The following is a 21,983-nucleotide window of genomic DNA, read 5'->3' as shown; positions in this document are numbered from 1 at the left end:
ATTTGTCTTTTTTAACTTAATGTGAAATATGTTGTTATAATGAAAAATAAAATGCCTAAAGCCCTATACATATGTGATGACTTTGAAATAAAGTTGTATATATTTACATCAAAAGGAATGGTGCATAATGAAGAAAACGCTTTTCACATTTTTACTGTACATTACCTTATCTTCATTGATTATCTCCCGCTGACGTTTCCAAAACTTAAACACTTGTCGTTAAATTGTAGCTTTCTGCCACACGGAATGATCATTAGTCTATACTGTTGTCCAAAATACTGGTTGTCTTCTTCAATTTACCTCTACGATATCCTATGATTTAGATGTGTTAAGACTATGTGGTCTTAAGCGAAGTAACAGAAAAAAGCGAAAACCAACACGTTTAGTAAAATCCAGCAAATAAAAATTTATTTCCCGAGAATATGAAGCGAAAATTTCAAACAGATCTTACATAAAAGAAACATCCACCGTCTTTATTTTCTTAAAAGGTTGCATTCGTTCTTAACTCCTTCAGGTTAATCTTTTTCTGTAGAAAGCATTTATCTAACCAACTTTTTCTTCTTCTTGAGTGAGTTGTTTCCTATGTACCATCATTAGGTCTAATTGAGCTTTCATAGATCTAAATTCCTGAATGTTTCAACTAATCATACTTTTCAAATACGCTTCAATATTGTTGAAAATTCTTACAAATCTGAAGTTTTGCTCCCATCAGATTTGTACTCATTTACATTTATTTTAACTGACTCTCAAAGCTTGTTATTATGATTCGGTTAAAATTGAATTTATTCATCAATCTTAGTCCTTTCTAATTTTAGTTTTAAAGTGACAGTAATTTTCTCAGTTGTTTTGGTCTTTATTCCAACACAATACGGCTAGCATCGTCGCAAACCACGGGAGACAAACAACTGCGCTGCTTTACCACCCGTGGCTGTTTTTCATGAGTACGCATGACAAAAATACGTCATCAACAACACAATTTACCAATCTCCGATATATCAATGAAAGTGCAAGTTTTATCAAGCTATAAGTGAATGTTTAGAAGAAACACTTTGATTGGCCTATTCAGACAGGGTTTCAATGGTGAGAACCATGTACTCGCACTCACAATGATTGATTAAATAGTCTATGGACATTCATGAGAAACAAGGATGATGTTACAACAAGAACAAACGACTTACCATCTCTGTATACTTAATGCCTGCATGTTAGCATACAGGCAGAAAACATTCAAATCGGAATAGAGTAGGAACTTATTTCATTCATATGCAATATTTTTTAAATTCTGAATCCAAGTCGAAATTTTCTTTATTATAAATTCAGAAATTCAAGGCTCGATAAATTCTGACATGACTGTGCTATTTTGTTATTTCATTGTAAATAAAAAGTGCCCTTATAATGATGGGATTGGGGAGAACAGGTCATTCCGATAACGTTAGCAATCTGCGGCAGAAATTATTGATTTTAACAAATTGATATAACCCAACTTTATACTGCGCCAGAGGATGTTCATTATCTAGTGCTAGGTGTTATATCCATTTGAGTGGGACGGTGTTTTGCGCTAGTACGAACAGGGTATTTCATTTATTTTTCTAAATATTTCTAATAACATATGCTATCAGACTATAGATAGTCTATAGCAGTTGCAATATATACTGTATTTGAATTTTATTTGAAATTTATTGATGTATGTATTCATTCAACGCAGTACTAGCTTAAATTTCAACGTCATCCGTCTCGTTGTCTTACTTTCCTGATCGCATTTACTGTTCTGTCAAAAAATCATATTTTGTTAATTGCTCTTCCTTAGGACTGGTCTGTTGATCTTTTCATTTTGATTTTAGAGTTCTAGTGTATATACGAGACGTTAGAACAGGAAAAATATGGGTGATTCAAATATTTATTACTTAACTGCGAAGATGATTTACATGAATTAACACAAACATTAATTTTCTTTAATGAATATTAGGATACTTTGATGACAATTTTACACTTTTGCGTTTCAAATGTGATAGGACTACACGCTTCAAGAAGCACTTGATTTATACGTAAAGACTGAGGAAAGTGTTAATAAATTCCCACCCCAGTCCGGGAATCCCCGAATAAATTGTCATCGATATTAATTTCCTAATATCTCTGGACCTTATACCTTACTGCAAACTTGACCAAGAATGAAACTTCATTCTTTTCTGCAGTTGAATTGACTTTCACATATTAAAAAACACCCGAATAATCTGTCGACATGTTTTAATAGCTGAGTGAACTAGTAACAGGATTTGTTTCCTGTTTCTTATAAGCTAATTATAGATAACAAAACTAGAATTGCTGACAAATTGAGCAGGTAATGTATGCTGTCATGCAATGGAAAAGATATATTGAATCAGCCTAAATGTAAATTTGTTTCAGTTATGAATTCGTTTGAGTGACGTTTAAATGCAAGCTTATACGTAGAGTCAAATTGCAAAACATCATATACCATGATCTGCCGTCGCATAATGCACCAGCAGAATAGGGTTTATTTCATTTGTTTTACTGATTACTCCTAACAAACTGCATAGATCCAGATCTGCCGGCACATTATACAGCTTAGAGTTGGACTTAGTACCCGACCTTTGTTTGAAATATATTTATAGCCTGTGAACAAGGTCGTAAAAATGGCATGTTGTTTCATAGAAACTAAACTCTAGGCTCAGATTTGTATAATGTAGAATGCACAATTCCTCAGATGGAATGTTTTATATTTTCGAAGGAATTTACAATTATGTAACAGTTAAAATGAACAAAGGTATGTGAAAAATAAAAACATGCTTAAACTTGTTGAAAATGATTTTAGAAGTCCCATTTGTATTTATCACGTAGGTTTGCTTTGTTTTTCTAGATCGATCCATTTCATCGTATCAGATTGCCTCTATATGCTGTGGTTAGATCTCGTTTTTGTGTGATTGCATCGCATGTTTATGTGGTTACATCTCCGTTCTACATTATCAAAGACTACTGAAGACTTCTCCTTCTCCGTATGTAAGTGTCGATGGTACAAACTCGATTACATTACTTACTTGCCTTGTGTGAAAATTAAAGTTACCGATTAAGCAAACTATATTTTGGGTAATGGCCTCATGACCCGTATTCTGATACTGTGACTGAACTGGCCAACAAGAGATTTTCTCTCTCTGTCAATTAATAACCAAGTCACTATTGACAAGACAGAGCGTGTAAACACGCTTGGAACGAAAATGGATTCTGTCAACACACTACAATAAATAAGGCAAATCAGTGTAAGGGAAAATTAAACTGGCTCATCATGATGATTTTATGTTCAAAACGTTTGTTTATTTGGTACAAAAGAAATGCGTGAGTTTTAGGTAACACCAAGTTCCTCCTTAATTGGAACGATAGTAAACCCGATTCCTCTTTCGGAAACATGTAGATCAGGGAAGAATGACTAACTATCACTTAGTATCGCTTAGAGGTGAAACAATTCGTGGTAGCCCATTAGGTAATGGCTGCGCAAGGGGGGTGGGGGGAATTACCCTCAGGCACCAGGCAAAGGGACCATTTGTGCAGCTGAATTTGTCAAAGGGTAACTGTGGAAGAGGACAGTCCTTTACAAAACTTTATTTAGAAGAGGGGAGAGGTAGGTCGGCAACTTACATAAAAACTGTTCTTTGTAGCAAAGTAGATCCTACTCTGGAAAATTGCTGATTCGGCTGCACAGCACCCCAGTTTAGCCCATGTAGCTTATTCTAGGCATGAAGCAGTGAAGATTTGTATGCATTGGTACAAGAAGTGAGAAAGTTATAATTCAAAGTGAAGGTTTAGCTAGTATTTGAATAAAAGAACGCGCCAACATTGCGATTGTTCTAGTAATCTGTTTCGAGACGTTTCTGTACAATATTTATTTGTACATTGCAACAGCCAAAAATAAATTAAACTAGAAAGATGAGAGAGCTAATGGACCTGATGACGAGTCCTAGATAAGTTATGAACGATGGAAAATACGATGTTGAAATGTATAAAACGCTTAATTGGAAATTTCGCTTCTTTTTTATTATTCGTATTTTCGGGCGAGATATTAGAGAAAAAGAGTTACTTAAGGTATTTTGAACAAATTCTTTTAGGTACATGTAATCCTCAAATCAGCTTTTCTCTGGAAACAGAGGTATAATTTTAAACAATATGAAATAAATGCCGCTAAGAATTGATAACTTTGTTACGCATGAAATCTTGAGGAATATATGCCCCTCACCTGTTTTCCTTTCCACACTGCCAACCATCAAATGAACAATAAATGGATTAAAGGGTTCCTTTGCACACACACACACACACACACACACACACACACACATATGTGTGTGTGTGTGTGTGTGTGTGTGTGTGTAAAGACAACATATCATATGGTGAATTACAGTCCTTTTACTTCAGTCGATGTACAAACATTTAATAAGGATATTTAAAAGTAATTAAAATGAAATATTGAAGAACGTATTATTTGTAAGAAGTGAATATATCAGGAGACGATGGTAATAGTTGCTTCCCTTTTCTAATTCTGCTAGAAATACTGTGTAAAAACGCTCCTCAGTGAGACTGTCAGAAAAGGTTTATTCTGGTTAAGTTCATTGAAAAAATCGGTCCATGTCATTTCTGTCTTAATCTAATTATAACGACTCTACTATGTGTGATTTTGTATATACAAAAATATTCAATCGGACATTTCAAAACAGTTTACTAATTTTTCAGATCCACATTTTAACAAACAATTTGCAGGGACACAATTGAGGAAAATAAGTTTCACAAAGAAACACAAAAATGAAGAGGTTCCACATCCCTCCTCCTAGCCCGATATATAACAATGGTGAAAACGTTTTAATACTTCAGAGCAGGAACGTCAAGGCAAGATGCGTTTTTAATGACGGATGAATTTTTTTCATATACAAACATTAGAGCAGTGACACTTAAATATTGGTAAAATGCGATAGGATAAATTTCAATCAATTCAACATGAATATAAAGGTGTGTTTATGACTCAATAGCGAATGACATCAGCGTATATTTCACAACAGGTATCGCAACAGGTGTCGCTCTTTCGTAAACGTATTTCCAGAGAACTCAAGATTCAAGTACAGTTGTTGTTGAACGCACTGACATTTTTTTCATCGTTTTGTGATTTGTGTTATGTGAACAAACTAAAGTAATAAAGTATTTTCCATTGTTTATTATATATATATATATATATATATATATATATATATATATATATATATATATATATATATATATATATATATATATATATATATATATATATATATATAGACTTTTGTCTTGAGCTGAAGATTTTCACAGGTGTTATTTTGTCTTTCATTCCGTAATTTTACCCTACCATGACAATCTTGTTATTTCATCGTTTTTTGTGAATGTACCAGATAATATTGTCATTGGCTGTTTTATAAATATATGTGTTCTGCATTTTTTGCTATAGTTGTACAAGTATTAATCAAAGTCGTGAAATAAATAACAGTACTATATTTTGACCCTTGTGTACAGATAGTGTCAAATACACAGGAAGGACATGAATTCGTAAGTACTTCGGTTCTGGTGCCGTGAACAAGTAAATTCTAATTTTGAGCGTCTCAAAATGCGATTTTAACCAATTCAAACGCTTCTTTCAAAGGGTTGGCAAACATGTGTGCTTTAATAACCCAGTCTCTTCCAAAATTACGTATGCTTAGGTTTGTATATAGTGCCCGGTATTAACAGTGGGCGCCGAAGCAAGGATTCCATTTTATCTCTTTCGTATTTCCCTCGGTTTCATTAATGTTCATGTATATCAGATATGGATATATAATTAAAAACAAGATAACCTGAATTATTTCTTGAAAGTATCGAACTGACTGGTGTTCTAGTTATTGCAAGTAATGAATAAAGACATTCTTGACTTGACAACCATGTAGACCTAGAATCAATGGTTTGTTCTTTCCTCCGTTACAGTCTTGTGGAACTACGGTAAATGATCTGATGTTTCCCATGGAGATTTTAACTATCATTATCTTGTACCAACCCACGCCATCAGCTGCAATAAAATAATAAGCGCCCTTTGCACACACACACACACACACACACACACACACACACACACACGCACACACACACACACACACACAGAGATATATATCTGTGTGTGTGTGTGTGTGTGTGCGTGTGTGTGTGTGTGTGTGTGTGTGTGTGTGTGTAAAGACAACGTATCATATGGCGAATTACAGTCCTTTCATGTGTACTGAATCCAGCAAGGGATCACGTGTGTCAGGGGTTGATTAAGATAAATGAAATAAACTGAAGATGAATAGTGCAAAACTAGTATCTAACTAGCCTCAGCGCTTTCGAATCTTAATGAATCTTTTTAAAGGCAAATACAAAACCTAGATAAGACAAACAAATAAAATAGAAATACCGTTGTTTCTACAGGACGTAAACCTTTATTAAATGTATTGTCCTTCAACTAGTTTATATCAACTTGTTGCGGATGCTGGAAAATATTGTTATTGACCTAGAAACCGATGAGCCATAACTGCATCTGTTATTTTATGTAAATTTATGTAAGCGCAAATTGTATTCCGGATATGTCATTGTTACAGTAGTAATTAACGACTATTAAGCAAATTTAGAGAATTATTTAAAAGAAAATATTTCGGCTGCATAACATAATTTTATTTGTGCACAGCTGTCTTTTTCTAGTATTCCTGGTTGAAACCGCTTGGTTTTAATGTACTAAGGCGGCGTATCCAGTAAGATTCCTTTATTTCCTGGTTTCGGAGCTCCAGTTGAGGTTATGAGCAATTGCAATAAGTGCTTTATTACTGAAAATGTGGCAAGGGGAGGAGAAGTGTTCTGCGACCGGGCTTCTGTACTTCTCGTTTGTCATTCAATCAGATCCACGAAGGTTGATCCTTTGTGTAGCTTTTCAGTTTCTCCGACATACTAAAGTCCAAAAATCTTACATGTGATGAGATAAATTACCTTCTCTGTTTTGCCCGTTTTGTTTTGACTATGTATGCTTAGTTTTTCTCTAGTCACTGTGCTAGAAAATGTCCTGGTCTCTATACTATATTGACAGGTTTTGCACCTTTATCGCCACACGGGCCAGATTGACTAGGGTGGTCTTGATTAGTGATTGCCGTTAGCTTCTCCCTGACTAGGATGGATCCGTGTTTCCCGATGATTTTACCTACTTTGGGGTTGTCTGGATGGTAGGTCAGGATAAACCGTATCCTATCAGCCTTTTCTTTCTTTTTATAATTTAGTAGGTCATTGCGATTTGTTTTATTTAGCCCTTTAGCTTGCCTTTGCAATCAGGTCTTTGTCGTAGCCTTGGTAAATTAAATGTTTAGATAGCAAATCAGAACTTTTTAGGGATGTTTCATCGTCAGAGCAAATTCTGTGTATCCTTAGTGCCTGGCTACATGGGATATTCCTAATGCAGAGTTTTGGATGACAACTGGTTGGGAGGAGATGCTGGTGTTTGTCGGTTGGTTTCGAGTGGATGTCTGTATGGAATTTGTTTTCTACCAGTCCGGTTGTTGTGTACAGGAAAATGTGGTTTGAGTTGGAGACTTCTGCCGTGAATTTTATTGAAGGATGGAAGTTTATTGCCTTTGATATGAAATCATCCTGACTTTCTCTTCCATGTTGCTACTTCATTTCTATACCATCGATAAAGCGTACCCACTGGTATGGTGTTCAACCGATGCTAAAAGTTGTTCCTCCAGTTTTCCCATACAAATATTAGCATACGAAGTGGCCATTTTGTACCCCATTGCGGTTCCATAGATTTCTAAGTAGTTTTCTTCATTAAATTCAAAGTTACTGAGTTTAAGGACAAGCTCCAGGAGTTGGACTAGGATCTGTGTGGGTGGATTGTCTACAGTTTTTGTTTCCCATGCTTTTCTACACGTCTGTATCGCTTCGTTGTGCGGTATGTTAGTATAAAAAGATGTGACGTCTAAGGAAACAAGCAATGCATCTGGCGGTAATGGTTCGCTTGCTTTGCTTTTTTTGAGGTAATATGTCATGTTCTGAAGATATCATGGTAATTTGTGGACATGTGGTCTCATAAAATGATATAAATATTCTGATATCCTTTCTGTGGGATGCCCGTTACCGGAGATTATAGGTTTGCTCGGGTTTCCTTGTTTGTGGATTTTAGGTAGAAGATATAATCTACCTGCCCTTGGGTTTTCTGGACTGAAGTAGTTTCTCTTTTGCTAGTCTATGTGCCCGATTTGATACGCCTCTTCAATAATATTAGTGTTAGTTTTTGCATATTCCAGTGTTGGATGATGGTCTAGTTTTTGGTAGAACCTAGCGTTACTTTTATATATACCATTTTCAAACATAGCATTTTATCTCAAAGAAAATGCAGAAATCCCATGCATGTAAATGACATATATTGAGGACATGACTGGGTTTTGTTTTCACTGCTGTGTAAACTTTGGCACTCTTTTACCCTTGTTGTCTAATGCTTGTCTGATTTTATCATTACAGCAATGTATGTCATACGTTTTTCCAGTAATATACATTAATATGATAGATGTTCGAGGTATAAACATTTCTCATAACAATATTTACCATTCAACGCAGAATAATTTGTGTTATTTGAATATAAAACAATTTAAAAAAGGGTTATGTTCGTTAAAACTGCGAAGTTTCACAAACATTATTTGACCATTTTCTTTCTGTGTTATACTGACATAATGCGTGACTTTTATGGTAATTTCAAGATAGCTCATTCTGAATGTTGCTTATAAGCAGTTTAAAAGCAGTATAGTAGATGAAGCACTTTGAAGTGACAAAAGTGATTTTGTACCGAATTTTATGCATCACATCATTACAGGCTTGGGTAGTAAATGCTGAAATAATATGAGTAGGCAGTGCCATTATCATTGATCTTTTACACCACTCTTCTTTCAGTTTTGTTCCGATATGGCTGTGAGTAACAACTTGTCCTACCCAACCTTTGCTAGGACCAAGCCCACCGACTCTCAGATCTCCAAGAGTGTAGTCTCTATTTTAAAGAGATTCGGATGGCAGAAGATTACATTTCTGCACAGCAGTGAAAAGGAGTTCCATCACACTGCGAACAGTATCTGCGAGGTGAGTGTACGATCCGGATGAAAATTTATAATTTCTGCATACATCATGCAAGTTACTAGTCTATTGTGTGATGTCCATTTATACATATACAGTATTGTCAGTGGCCCAACTACGGCCCCTGGGTCCCCTGCAATAAAAAAAATTGGTAAATGGGATGTATGGGACCGGAGCATTCAAAAGGGACCACACAATCAGAAGTTTTATATTGGTGTGAGTAGTGAATAGGGGCACCCTAGCGACAATGGGAATTAGCATTAAAAACACCCCTGGGTCAATCTAGCGACAATGGAAATTTAACATGGAGAAAAATCGTGGGTCAATCTACCGACAATGGAAATTTAACATGGAGAAAAATCGTGGGTCAATCTACCGACAAGGGGAATTTAACATGGCAATAAATCGTGGGTCACTCTACGGACAAGGGGAATTTAACATGGGATTTTTTTAAAAAATTTTTTTTAAAAAAGGGTAGGCAATTCAAAGACTATCTCTTTTCGAGAAATATGGCTGGCCCTGAAAAGGGCCTTTGGGTTTTCTTCTTCTTCTTCTAATTTCTTCTTTTCCTCCACCAACTTCTTATTTTAGCTCCAACACTCTTTCTCTTCTTTTTTTTCTCCTTCTCTTCTTTCTTCTCTTCCTCCTCTTCTTCTTTCTTCCTCTTCTCATTTTCCTCTTCTTTTTCAATTTTTTCGTTCCATGTTCTTATTCTTATCTTTTCCTCTTCATCCTCCTTCTCCTCCTTGATCTCTTTCATGACACCACTAATCTTGTCCTTTGCTTTCCTTAAATTGTTAATTTCCATCTTCACACGATGGGGACTATAGGAATAATGGTCTTCAACCAGTCTTATTAGCATCTGTTCCATTATTCCTAAGTTGTCTAAAACGTCTTGCAAGGTTTGTAATTTGTCCATTTGGTTTGACGCCATCTTCTTTGTATTCTTTGCAGAATGGTTTGAACAACTAATACTGTGGGTTCTTATACGAAAAACGCGAACGTGAAGGAAAACATCCCCCTAAAACATAAAATGGATCTTACCTAGATGATGACCAACATCGCGCGTACGTGAAGGAAAACATCCCCCTACTTTCTCATTTTATATAATATAACCCTAACTATACTCTCCACATTTGCTAAGAAACCCATAATCTACTATTCACACTAACATACCTGAGCTCTTACAAACACAAACACACTAACACACAAACGCATACCCTCACACTATCTTAAAAAAGAGTTAGTGTTTATATACACACTACTCTACCTACACACATTGGCAAATCTATCGTTATTTCTTTTCTAGAGTATTGGGTAGCCCTGAAAAGGGCTGTTTTTTTTTGGAACTTCATGGGCACCTGGTTAATGGTGGCACCTTCCAGGCCTGGCGCCACATACACATCTTATCCCCCAATTACTTTTTACCTTTTGGGGGGAGAGAGCAGAGGCAGGATATGTCGCTTCAGAATCCCAATTTTCACTCTCTGGGATTCTGAAATTTTTTCTTCTCTCCTTTTCCTCCTCCTCTTCTTTGTATCTTCTCTCCTCCTCTTTATATCTTCTTTCCTCTTCTTCTTTATATCTTCTCTCCTCCTCTTCTTTGTTTCTTCTTTCCTCCTCTCTTATCCTTCCCTCCTCGACAATGGCTTCAGCGGCCAGTTCATTTAATATGCGCCTGGCATATTCCAGATGCACATGAAGCTCCAACAGTTTCTCCAGTCTCGTGTTCATTTTTGGTGTTGATCAATCAACAAGGGTAGCTTGACTGCCCAGCGAGTTTCAATTTATACTGAAAGCGCGTACGTGATGGAAAACATCCCCTAAAAACATAAAATTCATCTTACCTAGATCATGACCAAAAAAACCAACAACGCGCGGACCTAAAAGAAACACTCACTCACTTTTTTATGCTACCCATCACTATTGTAAAATTTTTATAAATCACTTCAATAGACTATCCACATACGCAAAGCAATCCAATCTAACCCCAAATATATACCTCTAACAGCCCAAAAAAACAAACATCATTTTAATCTACTATCCACACCAACCTATTTTTTCACTTACAAACACAATCACACAAACACATACCCTCACATTTTTTTGAAAAAGAGTTAGTGTTTATTTTCACACTACTCTACCTACACACATTGGCAAATTAATAGTTATTTCTTTTCTAGAGTATTGGGTAGCCCTGAAAAGGGCTGTTTTTTTGTTTTGCTATGGCATTCTTTTTTAGTTTCTAAGAATGCGATGTCCTCTGAGGATAGACTTTCTGGCGATAGGTCTGCTTCTTCGGAAAGAGAAGAAGAATTCTTTGGTGTCGATACGACAATCGACAAAGCCTCTGTCAGCTTCAGGTTGCTGCTGCTGTTGCTGCTGTTGTTGTTGCTGCTGTCTCTGAAGTCTGTACTTCTCTGTCCATTCTTCTTTCTCCCTGTTCATTTCTTCTCTGAAGAGCTCTTCTATCAGGTCTTCAGTGATTTTTAACATTCTCACATTCTCTATTTCTTCTGGCTTCGGTATCAGACTGTGTCTGACCCTATGCAAATTCACGTAGGCTTCGTTGAGCTTAGCTAGTTTGGAGCACATCTTCTTAGGAGGATGAGTCGACAATGGATGGCTAGACTGGGAACAACCCGGTTCTTAAAGTGAAAGCGCGGACGTGAAGGAAAACATCCCCCACACGGTTTTCGAGCCGCAACGTTCATGAGAGGGATAGTAAGAAATGAAAGAGCATCAATCCAACATTCTTCTAGCTAAACAAAAGACAAAGGCATTTTTTTCTAAACACAACATTTTTTATTCAAAAAATCACTTAACACTAAACAACAACATTTTTAACAATAATCCAACACTATAACATCAAACAATTTTTTTCTAATCACAAACATTTTTTTCTTCAAATACAATCTACTTTAAACAAGGCTGACAACGTTGTGAATGAAATTGTGATTTCCACTGTTGGAAATCATTAGGCCATTGATGGACACTACGTTTCCTAGCTTGAGACAAAAGATAAGCATAATGGTCACAAAACCATCGATCTACTTTCACATCGTTTCTAGCAGAAGAACGAGGATCAAAATGAGTCACTAAATGTTCTAAGGAATAGCCCAGGCTGCGATGATGCAGAAAATACACACAATATTGTCCACACACCAAGGAATCTGTGCCTTGTAATTTCACGTTATTGAATCGGGTGGTTTGAGCATTTCTTCTCATAAAGTCGATGATATCGTCTTCCAAAGGGGGCAATCCGTACGAATCGAAATATTCCACACAGCCTTCTTGAGGAAAGTAGACGGCTACCCAGTGGGTTCCTGGGAGATGACTATCGTCCGTGTTGATCACGTAAGCTTGATGGTCTTTAGGTTTGCGATGAGGGAGTTCATCTTTAGCACAGACGACAGGATTCCAAGAAGACGTATACGAACTGTGGTTCAAAAGGTAATAAAGTTCCCAGGTATCCATTGTTTTTGTGTTTGTTTTCTTCTTCACAGGTAATAATACGTCGTCAATTCGATCCTGACTTTTTGCTTGAAAATGTCTGACGAATAAACGGTTATTCGTTCTGTTTCCTCACTCTGATTCAGGAGAGCTTCGATGCGATGGATCTCTTGAGTGGTTAATGCTGGACAAGAATGTTCACGCAAGTCTTTATACCACTGGTGCAACACGTCTTTGTTCGAGATGAGACTCCAAGCTTCGTCCAGATACTCGTCCAATTTTTCTTCTTGACTCAACATCAGGCATTTATCGTGTTGAATTTGACTGGGATGATCGTTTTGACATCCATAACAATTTTTCTTGATCAATTCCGTCATTTTGTCGACCAAGTGTTTGGCAAAACAGGAGACTAAATGGGCTTCTTGTTCTGGCCATCTCGACTTCATCATGACAATTTCTTCGTCTTTGTCTTGGGATTCTCCTTCCACGGTCTCCTCACATTTCATGTCCAAAGTTTCTTCACTAGGTAAAGAGGGATAACAGTCTTCCATGGCTTCTAGTAATCTAGAATGACTTCTCTCAAACTGTTGATTTCTATCGTATTGTCAAATTCTGCATACAGGATCACGTTCAACGTTGGATCAGCAGGGTCTCGATTTGCAAACTGAATTTCCACACGAATCTGGCCAGATTTTATAGGGTGGAAATGTCCCTCGTCGCTGCCTTGGTCTGGAGTGAAATCAAAGGCCCACAAAGCATAGCCTCCTGCATAATCTTCGTACGTAATACCGTGACTGGTATTGGTTCCTAACTGTCCGGTGGCTTCGTACAGGGACAAGTACGATCTCAAGTAATTGTTCTGGGCAAAGTTAGGCTCAAAGGGTCGTGTACACAAGGTCTTGCCGTCACGACTGACTTCGATTTTGGACACACTAGAGTGTCTAAACTCAAAAGGATTTTCGTTATGAAGTCCATTGAAAGCTGAATTCCTGACGATACCAACGATCAAACGCTTGGGTAACTGTCCTTGGAACAGATGATCTTCGATCATGGATCGCTGTCCAACAGGAATGGTGAACGTTTTCACTTCCACTCTTCGTATGGGATACTTGGCGGTCGTTCTGCTCAACGTCTGACTGATGTCGTTTCCCACTTTAGGTAACACTTCCACACGGCGTACGTAAAGTCTGGCTTCTTGGATAACAGTTTTGTATTCGTTGGCATGGGCCATCAAATGGAAAGCGGCAGTGCTACGATTCAGTCTCAGGCGAATATCAACTCCGTTCAGTAAATACTTTTCTTGTAACCACATGTCCAAATGCAAACGATCCATCAGTTCTAAACTACGTCCTTGCAAAATTTTAGTTCTACGTGTGTTAAACCCCACATTGTGAGGATTGTCATCTTCTGTCAGGGCTGTGTCGCTAAACGTGCCTGCACCTGCCGTGTCAGGTTTCCATACCACGCAAGCATCCAGATGAGTATTCTTGGCTTCTTTTCCGTACGTCAAGAGATTTTCCAAGTAGGCACGATATGGGTAAGTATCCATGCTGCTGCTGACCAGTTTGTTATTCAAGTACAAGTCCACTTCGCTGAACAAGGAATGCATGAAATTGTTGACGGGCGCTACCCTATCATTGGCTCCAGGATTGGTGTTGTCAGTTTTGATCACTTTGACTTTCAAATACAGGTAACTGCTATTCAGATCGATGTAATCTTCGGGTTGTCCTTTGATTTCGAACTCGATGGGAGCGGAATCCGTCAAAGAGGAGACGGGATGAAATTCCACCCACTGGGATTCTTGCATCGTCATCATGGTGGGGGGCATGGCAAACCTATCCAGTTCCGTCTTGGAACAAGCACATGACTCTCGGTGCATCATTTTTTCTGTGTCTCAATAATCGAAAACGTCTAAGTCTCGAACGGTTCTTCTTTTCTTGGCTTTTCTAGCTTGAAGTCTGGTGAAAGGGTGTTTTCTTCGTCGTCTCTTTCTGCCTTGTCCTTGCTGAATGCCTGACTCGGTAGCGTGCAGGGCATTTATAGGTGTGTCTCGTCGGCCTAAAATGTCTTTACCCGTTTGCAGCAGGACATTTTTGCCTGCCCTCATGAAGGCTTCTTTAGGGTTTTGTTTGTCGATGATGACATTTTGGAGAAATTCTTTGCCTTGCGTCAGTGCCGCATCTTTCAAGGCGTGCAATCCGCGTGTCACCATCGGTTTCAACACCGGGGCCACCGAACGAAAGGCCGATTTTAACATATCTCCTAAACCGTGTCCTCGCTGTCGTGCAACCCCTTGGTACACTGGATACATGACTTGCTTACGAATCGTGAGAGAACCGTTTTCGAAAATGGAGTTTCACCGTGACTTTTCCTTTGGTAAATGGAATATTTTGTCCCAAATCTCCTTTTATAGTAATGTTGACCGTGTCCAAATACGACTTGCTGACCGGCAAATAATGAGGATGGACAAATTCGCGGTGAACGTGGTAAGTGTTTCCACCTTCCTCGTCAGCGTTTGCGGCAGAATCCACTTTGAAAGGAATGACACGCAGTAACGGCACGGAGGTGTGTCCCACCACGTTGTATTCCACCACATCGGAGTACACGAACATCAAATTCAGTCCTTGGTTCAGTTCTACTGGGGTACGAAATAACTTGCTAAAAGACTCGTTGTCGTAAACGATGGGTAATTCGTTGTTCTTGAGTATGGTCATTCTCAGGTTCATGTCTCCGCCCAACATGTCAAACAATTCAGGACAAAATAAAATGGACATGATTTTACTCCGCTCAAATCTCATCGAGAAGCGACGAGCTACTTTGTGGTACTCCATGGTGACACTTATTTTGGCATGCTCCAAAGCTTTCCCAAACACGCCATTAAACTTGGCAGCTATGACGTTGACCAAATGTTGACCACTGAAATAATAACCTGGGGAAATTAAAAAGTGGTAGGTCCATTTTTGAGTTTTCTCATTATAGATTTTATTGTCATACGTGACTTTCTTATTCAACTCCTGTTGCAATGACTCGTCATGAACTTCCACATTAAAAAAATTTTGATTGGGAAGGACATTGAGGACTTGGGTCGGGTGAATGATTTCCACTAAAGCCACTTCCCAATGGGCTTCGTGATCTAAGGGGATGGCCTGAGGTAATTTGGCCGTGTAACAGCACAACGTGTTGTGGGGAAACACCTCCATGGAACTGTCACTGGGTAAGGTTAAGTAAAATTGGTTTTGGTGACTCATAATTCCAGAGTTCTGTGGCTGTCCGAGGGAATATTAGTGGATGTCAGAGGTGTGTCTCCGCCCAAAATGGGGTTCTGGTTGTTGTTGTTGGAGTGGTGACTGGCACTGGCACTGGACACAACGTTCCCGTTCGAGGAGAATTTCAGGGAGGGATTGGGAAGCAGGTAACCGATGCAACTGCTCAATAAAATGGTCCACAATTGTTTGTCTCCTTGTTGCAAACTCAAATTGGCGATGGCTGCCCCGATGACACAATACACCACGAAGATTTGGCAGAAAAAGACGATTTGCGTTTTAGGCACACGTTCTCCACACCACACCCACAAGGGTTGTTTTTGTAAATCTTGCACAGAAGAACTAGGGGAAGAAGGACTGGTCGACGTAGCTGCGTCTGCTGCTGTGTGAAAGGGCATGATGGTCACTTCTTCTTTTTATAGTCGATGACTTGCGAAGCGTCGATCCAAGAATCGAAACTGGGTGGATATCCTTTCCAACGTACTTTGACTTCTTTGACACGTCGTTTGCCCACTTTACGGGTTCTGCGTTCGAGAATGCTTTCGATGTCGTACACGTCGTCTTCTTTTTTGGTGACACGTTGTAACTCGGGCAAATAAAACGTTCCTTTGAGTACTTCTCCGTTCATGTCTTCCAATTTATAGACGGCAGGATGACGGCCATGTACTCGTCCAGTGACGCGAAACAGTTCGGTCGTCCAGTTAGGTAAGTAACCTTTGTCGAAAGTGCGTTTGGTTTTGCCAATGCGCACCCAATCTCCCACGGTCAACTCTCCACTTTTCTTGGGGACAGCCCTCGTCGGGGACGTACCGAACAGGCGCTCGAACACCAGCACTTCGTTGTCGGGAGTCACGTCTTGCGGGGCACGTCCGATGCTTCGATGGTAAGATTGGTTGTACGCTTGCACCAGGTGTGGTAAGATGTCGATGTACTTCAGAGTGTGGTGATGCGTAAAATATTTCCACATGCGTTCTTTCAAAGTGCGTTGAAAACGTTCCACGATGCTGGCTTTGGTTTCGGGATTCTCGGTGGTAAAAAAATGAATGTCACGTTTCTTTAATTCTTTTTGGAAAGCTTGGTTCAGAAATTCGGTGCCTTTGTCCGTTTGCCATCGAAGAGGGTGACGACCGCTTTGTTTCAGCACTCGTTGCAGGGCTCGCACTAACTCACTGCTGGATTTGGAAGTCAAGGGTACGACCCAGGCAAATTTGGAAAAGACGTCGATGACACAAAACAAATATTTGTAACCACGATTGTAGCTGGCCAAGTGAGAGACATCGGCTAAATCGGCTTGCCATTGATGATCGATGCCTTCTACTCGGGTGCGACTTCTGGCAAACTTGCGTCGAATGGGTTTGTGTAAAGTGTAGGTAGCTTGTTCTTGTAACCATCGTTGTACTTGAGGTAAACGGAGACTTTTCAGCCGCGTTTTGGCAGCACGATACAATTTTTGAACTCCTGCGTAACCTGCAGGATGCGAGGGATCGTAGTAAATGCTGGCTAAGACTTTTTCCATTTTTTATTTTGTGTGTTAATAAGTCACCCACTCTTCGGTGATGCTACTTTGGGTGGGACGAAAGGGTGGTTTGGAAACGGATTTACGTGTCCGATGGGCTACGGGAGTAGAAGTCGAAGGTGGAGGTGGAGGTGGCAATGGAATGACTTTGGTTTTCTTTTCTTTTTTCACTTCTGGTTTCCCTTCTTTCTTTTTCACTTCTGTCGAAGAAGGCGTGGACATCATCTTTTTAACCCAAGCTTTCATTTCTTCTCGTTGGGGTGTGGGGGACGGGGTCAACAAGGATCCTGCAATCTTACTCGAAATGGGAGCTGCTGACGGTGTTTGAAACACTTCGCGCATCTCTTCTTCCTCAGGTCTTTGTGGGGTAGCATCTCTGGTAACCCTTGGGGATGGTAGTGGTGGTGGTGGTGGTGGTGGTAATGATGGTGCTGGACTTTTCATCAAGGTCTTAAAATCTTTTAGAGTGGGTAAAGCTGTTTCGTCTAAAGCTTTCTGGTGAAAGAGTTGCAGTCGTTGCAAGAGTTGACCATACTTTTGCGATTTTTCTGTTTCGGACAAATCTTGGCGATCCATCAAGGATTGCAATTCGTGTTGTAACTGGGACATCTCGCTCAAATTGGGATTGGGAGGTAAATGCGGGGTGCGTTGTTCTTGCCACCGATGGTATTCCATCCATCGTTTGTAAGGCACTAAAGCTAGTTTTCGTCCTTCCATGGGGTTGTCAGGGATGAATTCTGAGATCTTGGGACTTCCGAAGGCCTTTTTATCTTGCTCCCATCAGTCCTCCCAACATGGTTCCCAAGACTCCTTTTAGTATGGGGCCTAACAAGAGAGGTAAAATGCCTCCACGTTGGACCAACATCTTCTTTTTTTGACGAATGGGAATTTTCTTTTGAACCATTTTCCGAAGAACGTGACGATGTTTGCCTAAGCATTGTTTCTGGTGTTTGGACAAAGGGATCGTGCCTTTCAAAACGTTCAAACAACATTCGCACACGGTATCGATGACCTCTTTGGACGCCGTTTGAATGAGTTTTTTTCGTAGGGGTGGAGAAGCTTTGGACAGGACAGATAACAGGTCCCCATGTTTGGCTAAACGTGGTGGCAGTCCTTTCCTTTTTTTTCCTTGGGGTTTTCTGGAGGGTGACATTTTTGCTTGTGGGTTCCGGGACATTCACCGAACAGACACTAACGTCGATGACTTAACGCACACCCTTTTATCTTTTTTTCTGGGACTATCGCTTTGTCATAAAGGTGACAATGTTTTTCCGAAAATCGCCAAGGAATCCTCCCCTTTGTTGACGCCTCTTTTTCTTGGAACGACTGTGTCTTTTTTTAGGGTAACGTTGATGCTTGGCTAAGCGCTTTGTCGGATGACGCGTCTGCCTTTGTCTCTTTCTTTTGTGGCTTCTTGGAGGTGACATCTTTTACAAGTTCACTGATACCCCCGACTTGGTCACAGGTCTTTTTATACTGGAACTCGTCGCCACTGATTGTCTTTACGTTTTATCAGTTTGAGGACAGGCATGACACGTCGTGCAGGGGTACGTAACGGACTAAATCGAGCCAGTTCTTGCTTGGACAAATCCAGTAAACTTTGTAACATGCCCGATCTTTCATGGACTTTGATTTTGGGAGAAGGTACTTTGTGAGCAGCAGCCACTGCCGCTAAATTGGAAGGTCCTGCCACTGGGGAAGTTCTTTTGGGGGTCATCAACGGAGAAGTTCTTGGTGTGATCAACGTCTCCAAGTACTCTTCAGTTCCTGGTGACATCAACGGAGAAGTGGACAAACGTGAGGCTGCCGGAGACGCTGTGGCAGGTCGTGGCTTGCGAGTGTAAGGTTGCGTCCTGGCCGAAGTGCCTCTCTTGCGACTAGTTTTCTTCTTCTTCTGTGGACTTTTCTTTTTCTGGGGACTTTTTCTCTGTTTCTTTTTCTGGGGGCTTCTTTTCTTTTTCCGGGGTGATGGTGGTGGTGTCTGGTAAGAGGAGGGTCCTGCCACTGGAGAAGTTATTCTTCTTGGGGACCTGGTCTTTTTCTTTTTCTTCTTGGGGCTTCGTTGGACTTTTGTCTTGGGGATAACTTTGGGGGCATTAGGATCCCATCTTAAGAGTGAGCGAATGATGACCCCTCCTAGAGTACCGCTCCCTCCAGGTTTCAAAATGATTTGTTTTTTGGTTTGAGTGTCGATGCGGGGATCGGCCAGTTGGACCAAAGCGACTTTGTTTCGATCGAAAAAGCGTTGGGTTTGATGAGGAATCTGAATGATTCCTTGGAGTAATTGACGTGCCGTCACCGTGAACCATCGTAAGACTTCTTTGAGACTAGCTTCTAAGACACGGGCTCGTGTTTGTGGATCTTTTTCTCGGCTGATGCCATACAAGGCACGAATCAATTTGACGGGAAGATGCGACTGAAGGGACGTCATGTTCACACTGTGTGAGACAGACGAAAAAGGGTCTGAGGTTTTTATAGATTTTTTTCATGGGGAGTGAAATGAAGTCGAGGACGGAGACGTGTACAGGACAGGCCCTCCGTCTTGGCACCAGTGGTGAAACAAGTGGGTACGAAATCGCAAATCCTCGGGAGTCGTAGGTTTCAAATCGACGAGTAAATAGGCGTGTGGCGTTTGAGTGGCATCGTCGTACGCCTGAGTCAGCCAAGGCGTTCCTAACTGTTTGGCTAAGACTTGTACTTGCGATTTATCTCGAGGGCTTTTAAACAAGACCACGTAATGCGCATTGAGACTGATGGTGCGATGGGCTTTACTTTGTTGAAACAAATTTTGGGTGATGTAAACGACACTGGCATTACGGTGATGCCCTTTGCGCGTAAACCACAATTTAATTTCTTCTTCGTCTTCTCCTAACATGTCGTCGAAAATGACCAAATGGGTTAGACGGGAGTCAGAGACGATGCCATCGTCTTCTTTAGGAATGCCTTCCACAAACACGATGGAATCGCCTTGACTTTCTCGCAAGAGGTTGTACGCCGATTGCCACTCTTTGTAACACCACACGATCCGTTGAGGGGGCCGATCGATCAAATGATGTTTATGTTCGATCAAACGTTTGACGAATTCGGTTTTGCCTGAACCGCTAGGTCCAGCAATGAGCATGTTAAAGGGATGGCGAAGATACAAAGCCTCCCAACTGGCACGATCTAAGTGTTCGTCGATGACTTTGACAGTAGAGGAAGAGGGAGCAGAGACAGCAGAGGTAGCCATGGTGTGAGAAATGTCACTTGTGACACTAAAAACAAACAAGACAAGAGTTTATATACTTTTTCAGAACACGTTTATTGAATGTTTCAAATATGAACACGAAAGACAAAAATACATACAACCCAAATAGTGATGTACAGGAATATAAAACACAGCAAAGCGATCAAAGTGGAATATAAACAAGTGTCTGTACAACATGTTTTGGTTAACCAAGATGTCCTAGGGACAGTGTGTAATGTTCTTACAGTCTCTACATGAGGTATTGTCACACAAGTGTCCTCCCGGAATGACCTTTCAGGCATGTCCATGACAGTCCTGTCCTGAAGCGAGTGGTTGTTCTCGGTGACGGGTTCTTCTGGCACCGTCACTAACACAGGTTGAAAAGTAACTTTTTTCCTTGAACAACTCTTGTGCATACTGGGCCACTTCTTGGGTCCAAGCCTCAAAACCCCCTTTTTTCCAATCACGAACATCTGTCCAATGAGGGTGTAAGTCACAAGCTACACACACATCGTCATACACGTCTTGGGTCGCTAAAAGTTGACGAATCTTTTTTTCCTGTTGAGGTCGAGAAGTATCCAGATGAAAACGCAAGGCTTTGAGCAAAAGGAGTTTTTCGTGACCATTTAAGGCCATGGAGGTGGTAAGTACTGATCGTAAAGAGTCCACAAAGAATCGGCTGGTAAACGAAATCCCAGAAAACAAGTCACTAAGACACACACCACTTGTCGTCCAAAATTGAATGGATACAGTTCTTGTAATAATTGATGGTAATGATCCACGGTTTGAATATGGTCATTGAGTTCCTTCCACGGAATCTGTTGGATGACATGTGACATAAACCGTGGCATGGCAGCCTCTTTTTATATTCTCTTTTTTTCGGATGCAATAGACGTACTTTCTAGCCAGTGATGTTCGTTCTCCAGTAGGGAATCTAAATCTTGCATACTGTAACCGAAACGTCAGAGTTCGTTTAGGTGTTTCCTCTTCCTCTAAGTAGATTCCACGTAACAAATGTTGGTAATCCTTTAACTTGTCTTCCTCAATGCGTTGTACTAGGTGAATCTCGAAGTAACCATAATTATGAACATGTCGATCATTAGCGACCTCAAAGTGTTGAACAATGTCTGACCATTGAAAGAATTTCTGACGAATCAGTTCTCTTATACCATTCAGGTACCAGTGGTTAAAGATCTGGTGACGTATCGGATGCAATTGTTCTTTACGTTTCACTTGTATTTTCACCAGCTCTCGGTAAATCCTTTCTCTCAACTCCTCAGGCAAAGCACGAATGTTCTCTAGCAAAGTATCCATGAATAGGTCATACTAAATCCTCTTTGGTCTGACACAAGAAATGTACTCTTTGCACAAACATGGTTTCACTTCA

The 21,983-nt window shown here is 40.1% G+C and overlaps 1 protein-coding gene across 1 annotated transcript in view; it reads left to right on the top strand.

Moving 5' to 3' along the window:
- LOC149803217 (guanylate cyclase 32E-like) overlaps window positions 1-21,983 on the top strand; it is a 196,987-nt gene that overhangs the window by 93,207 nt on the left and 81,797 nt on the right. Inside the window, exon 2 of the mRNA XM_089952845.1 lies at window positions 8,962-9,144. Within this exon, the coding sequence (XP_089808971.1) occupies window positions 8,962-9,144 (183 nt within the window). The remainder of the gene's footprint in view (window positions 1-8,961; window positions 9,145-21,983) is intronic.

This window comes from Sinohyriopsis cumingii, chromosome 3 (genome assembly GCF_028554795.1).
Source record: "Sinohyriopsis cumingii isolate HCF-2022 chromosome 3, ASM2855479v2, whole genome shotgun sequence".
NCBI lineage: Eukaryota > Metazoa > Mollusca > Bivalvia > Unionida > Unionidae > Sinohyriopsis > Sinohyriopsis cumingii.
The sequence above is the reverse complement of the archived record's forward strand: the minus strand, read 5'-3'. Positions and strand labels throughout refer to the sequence as shown.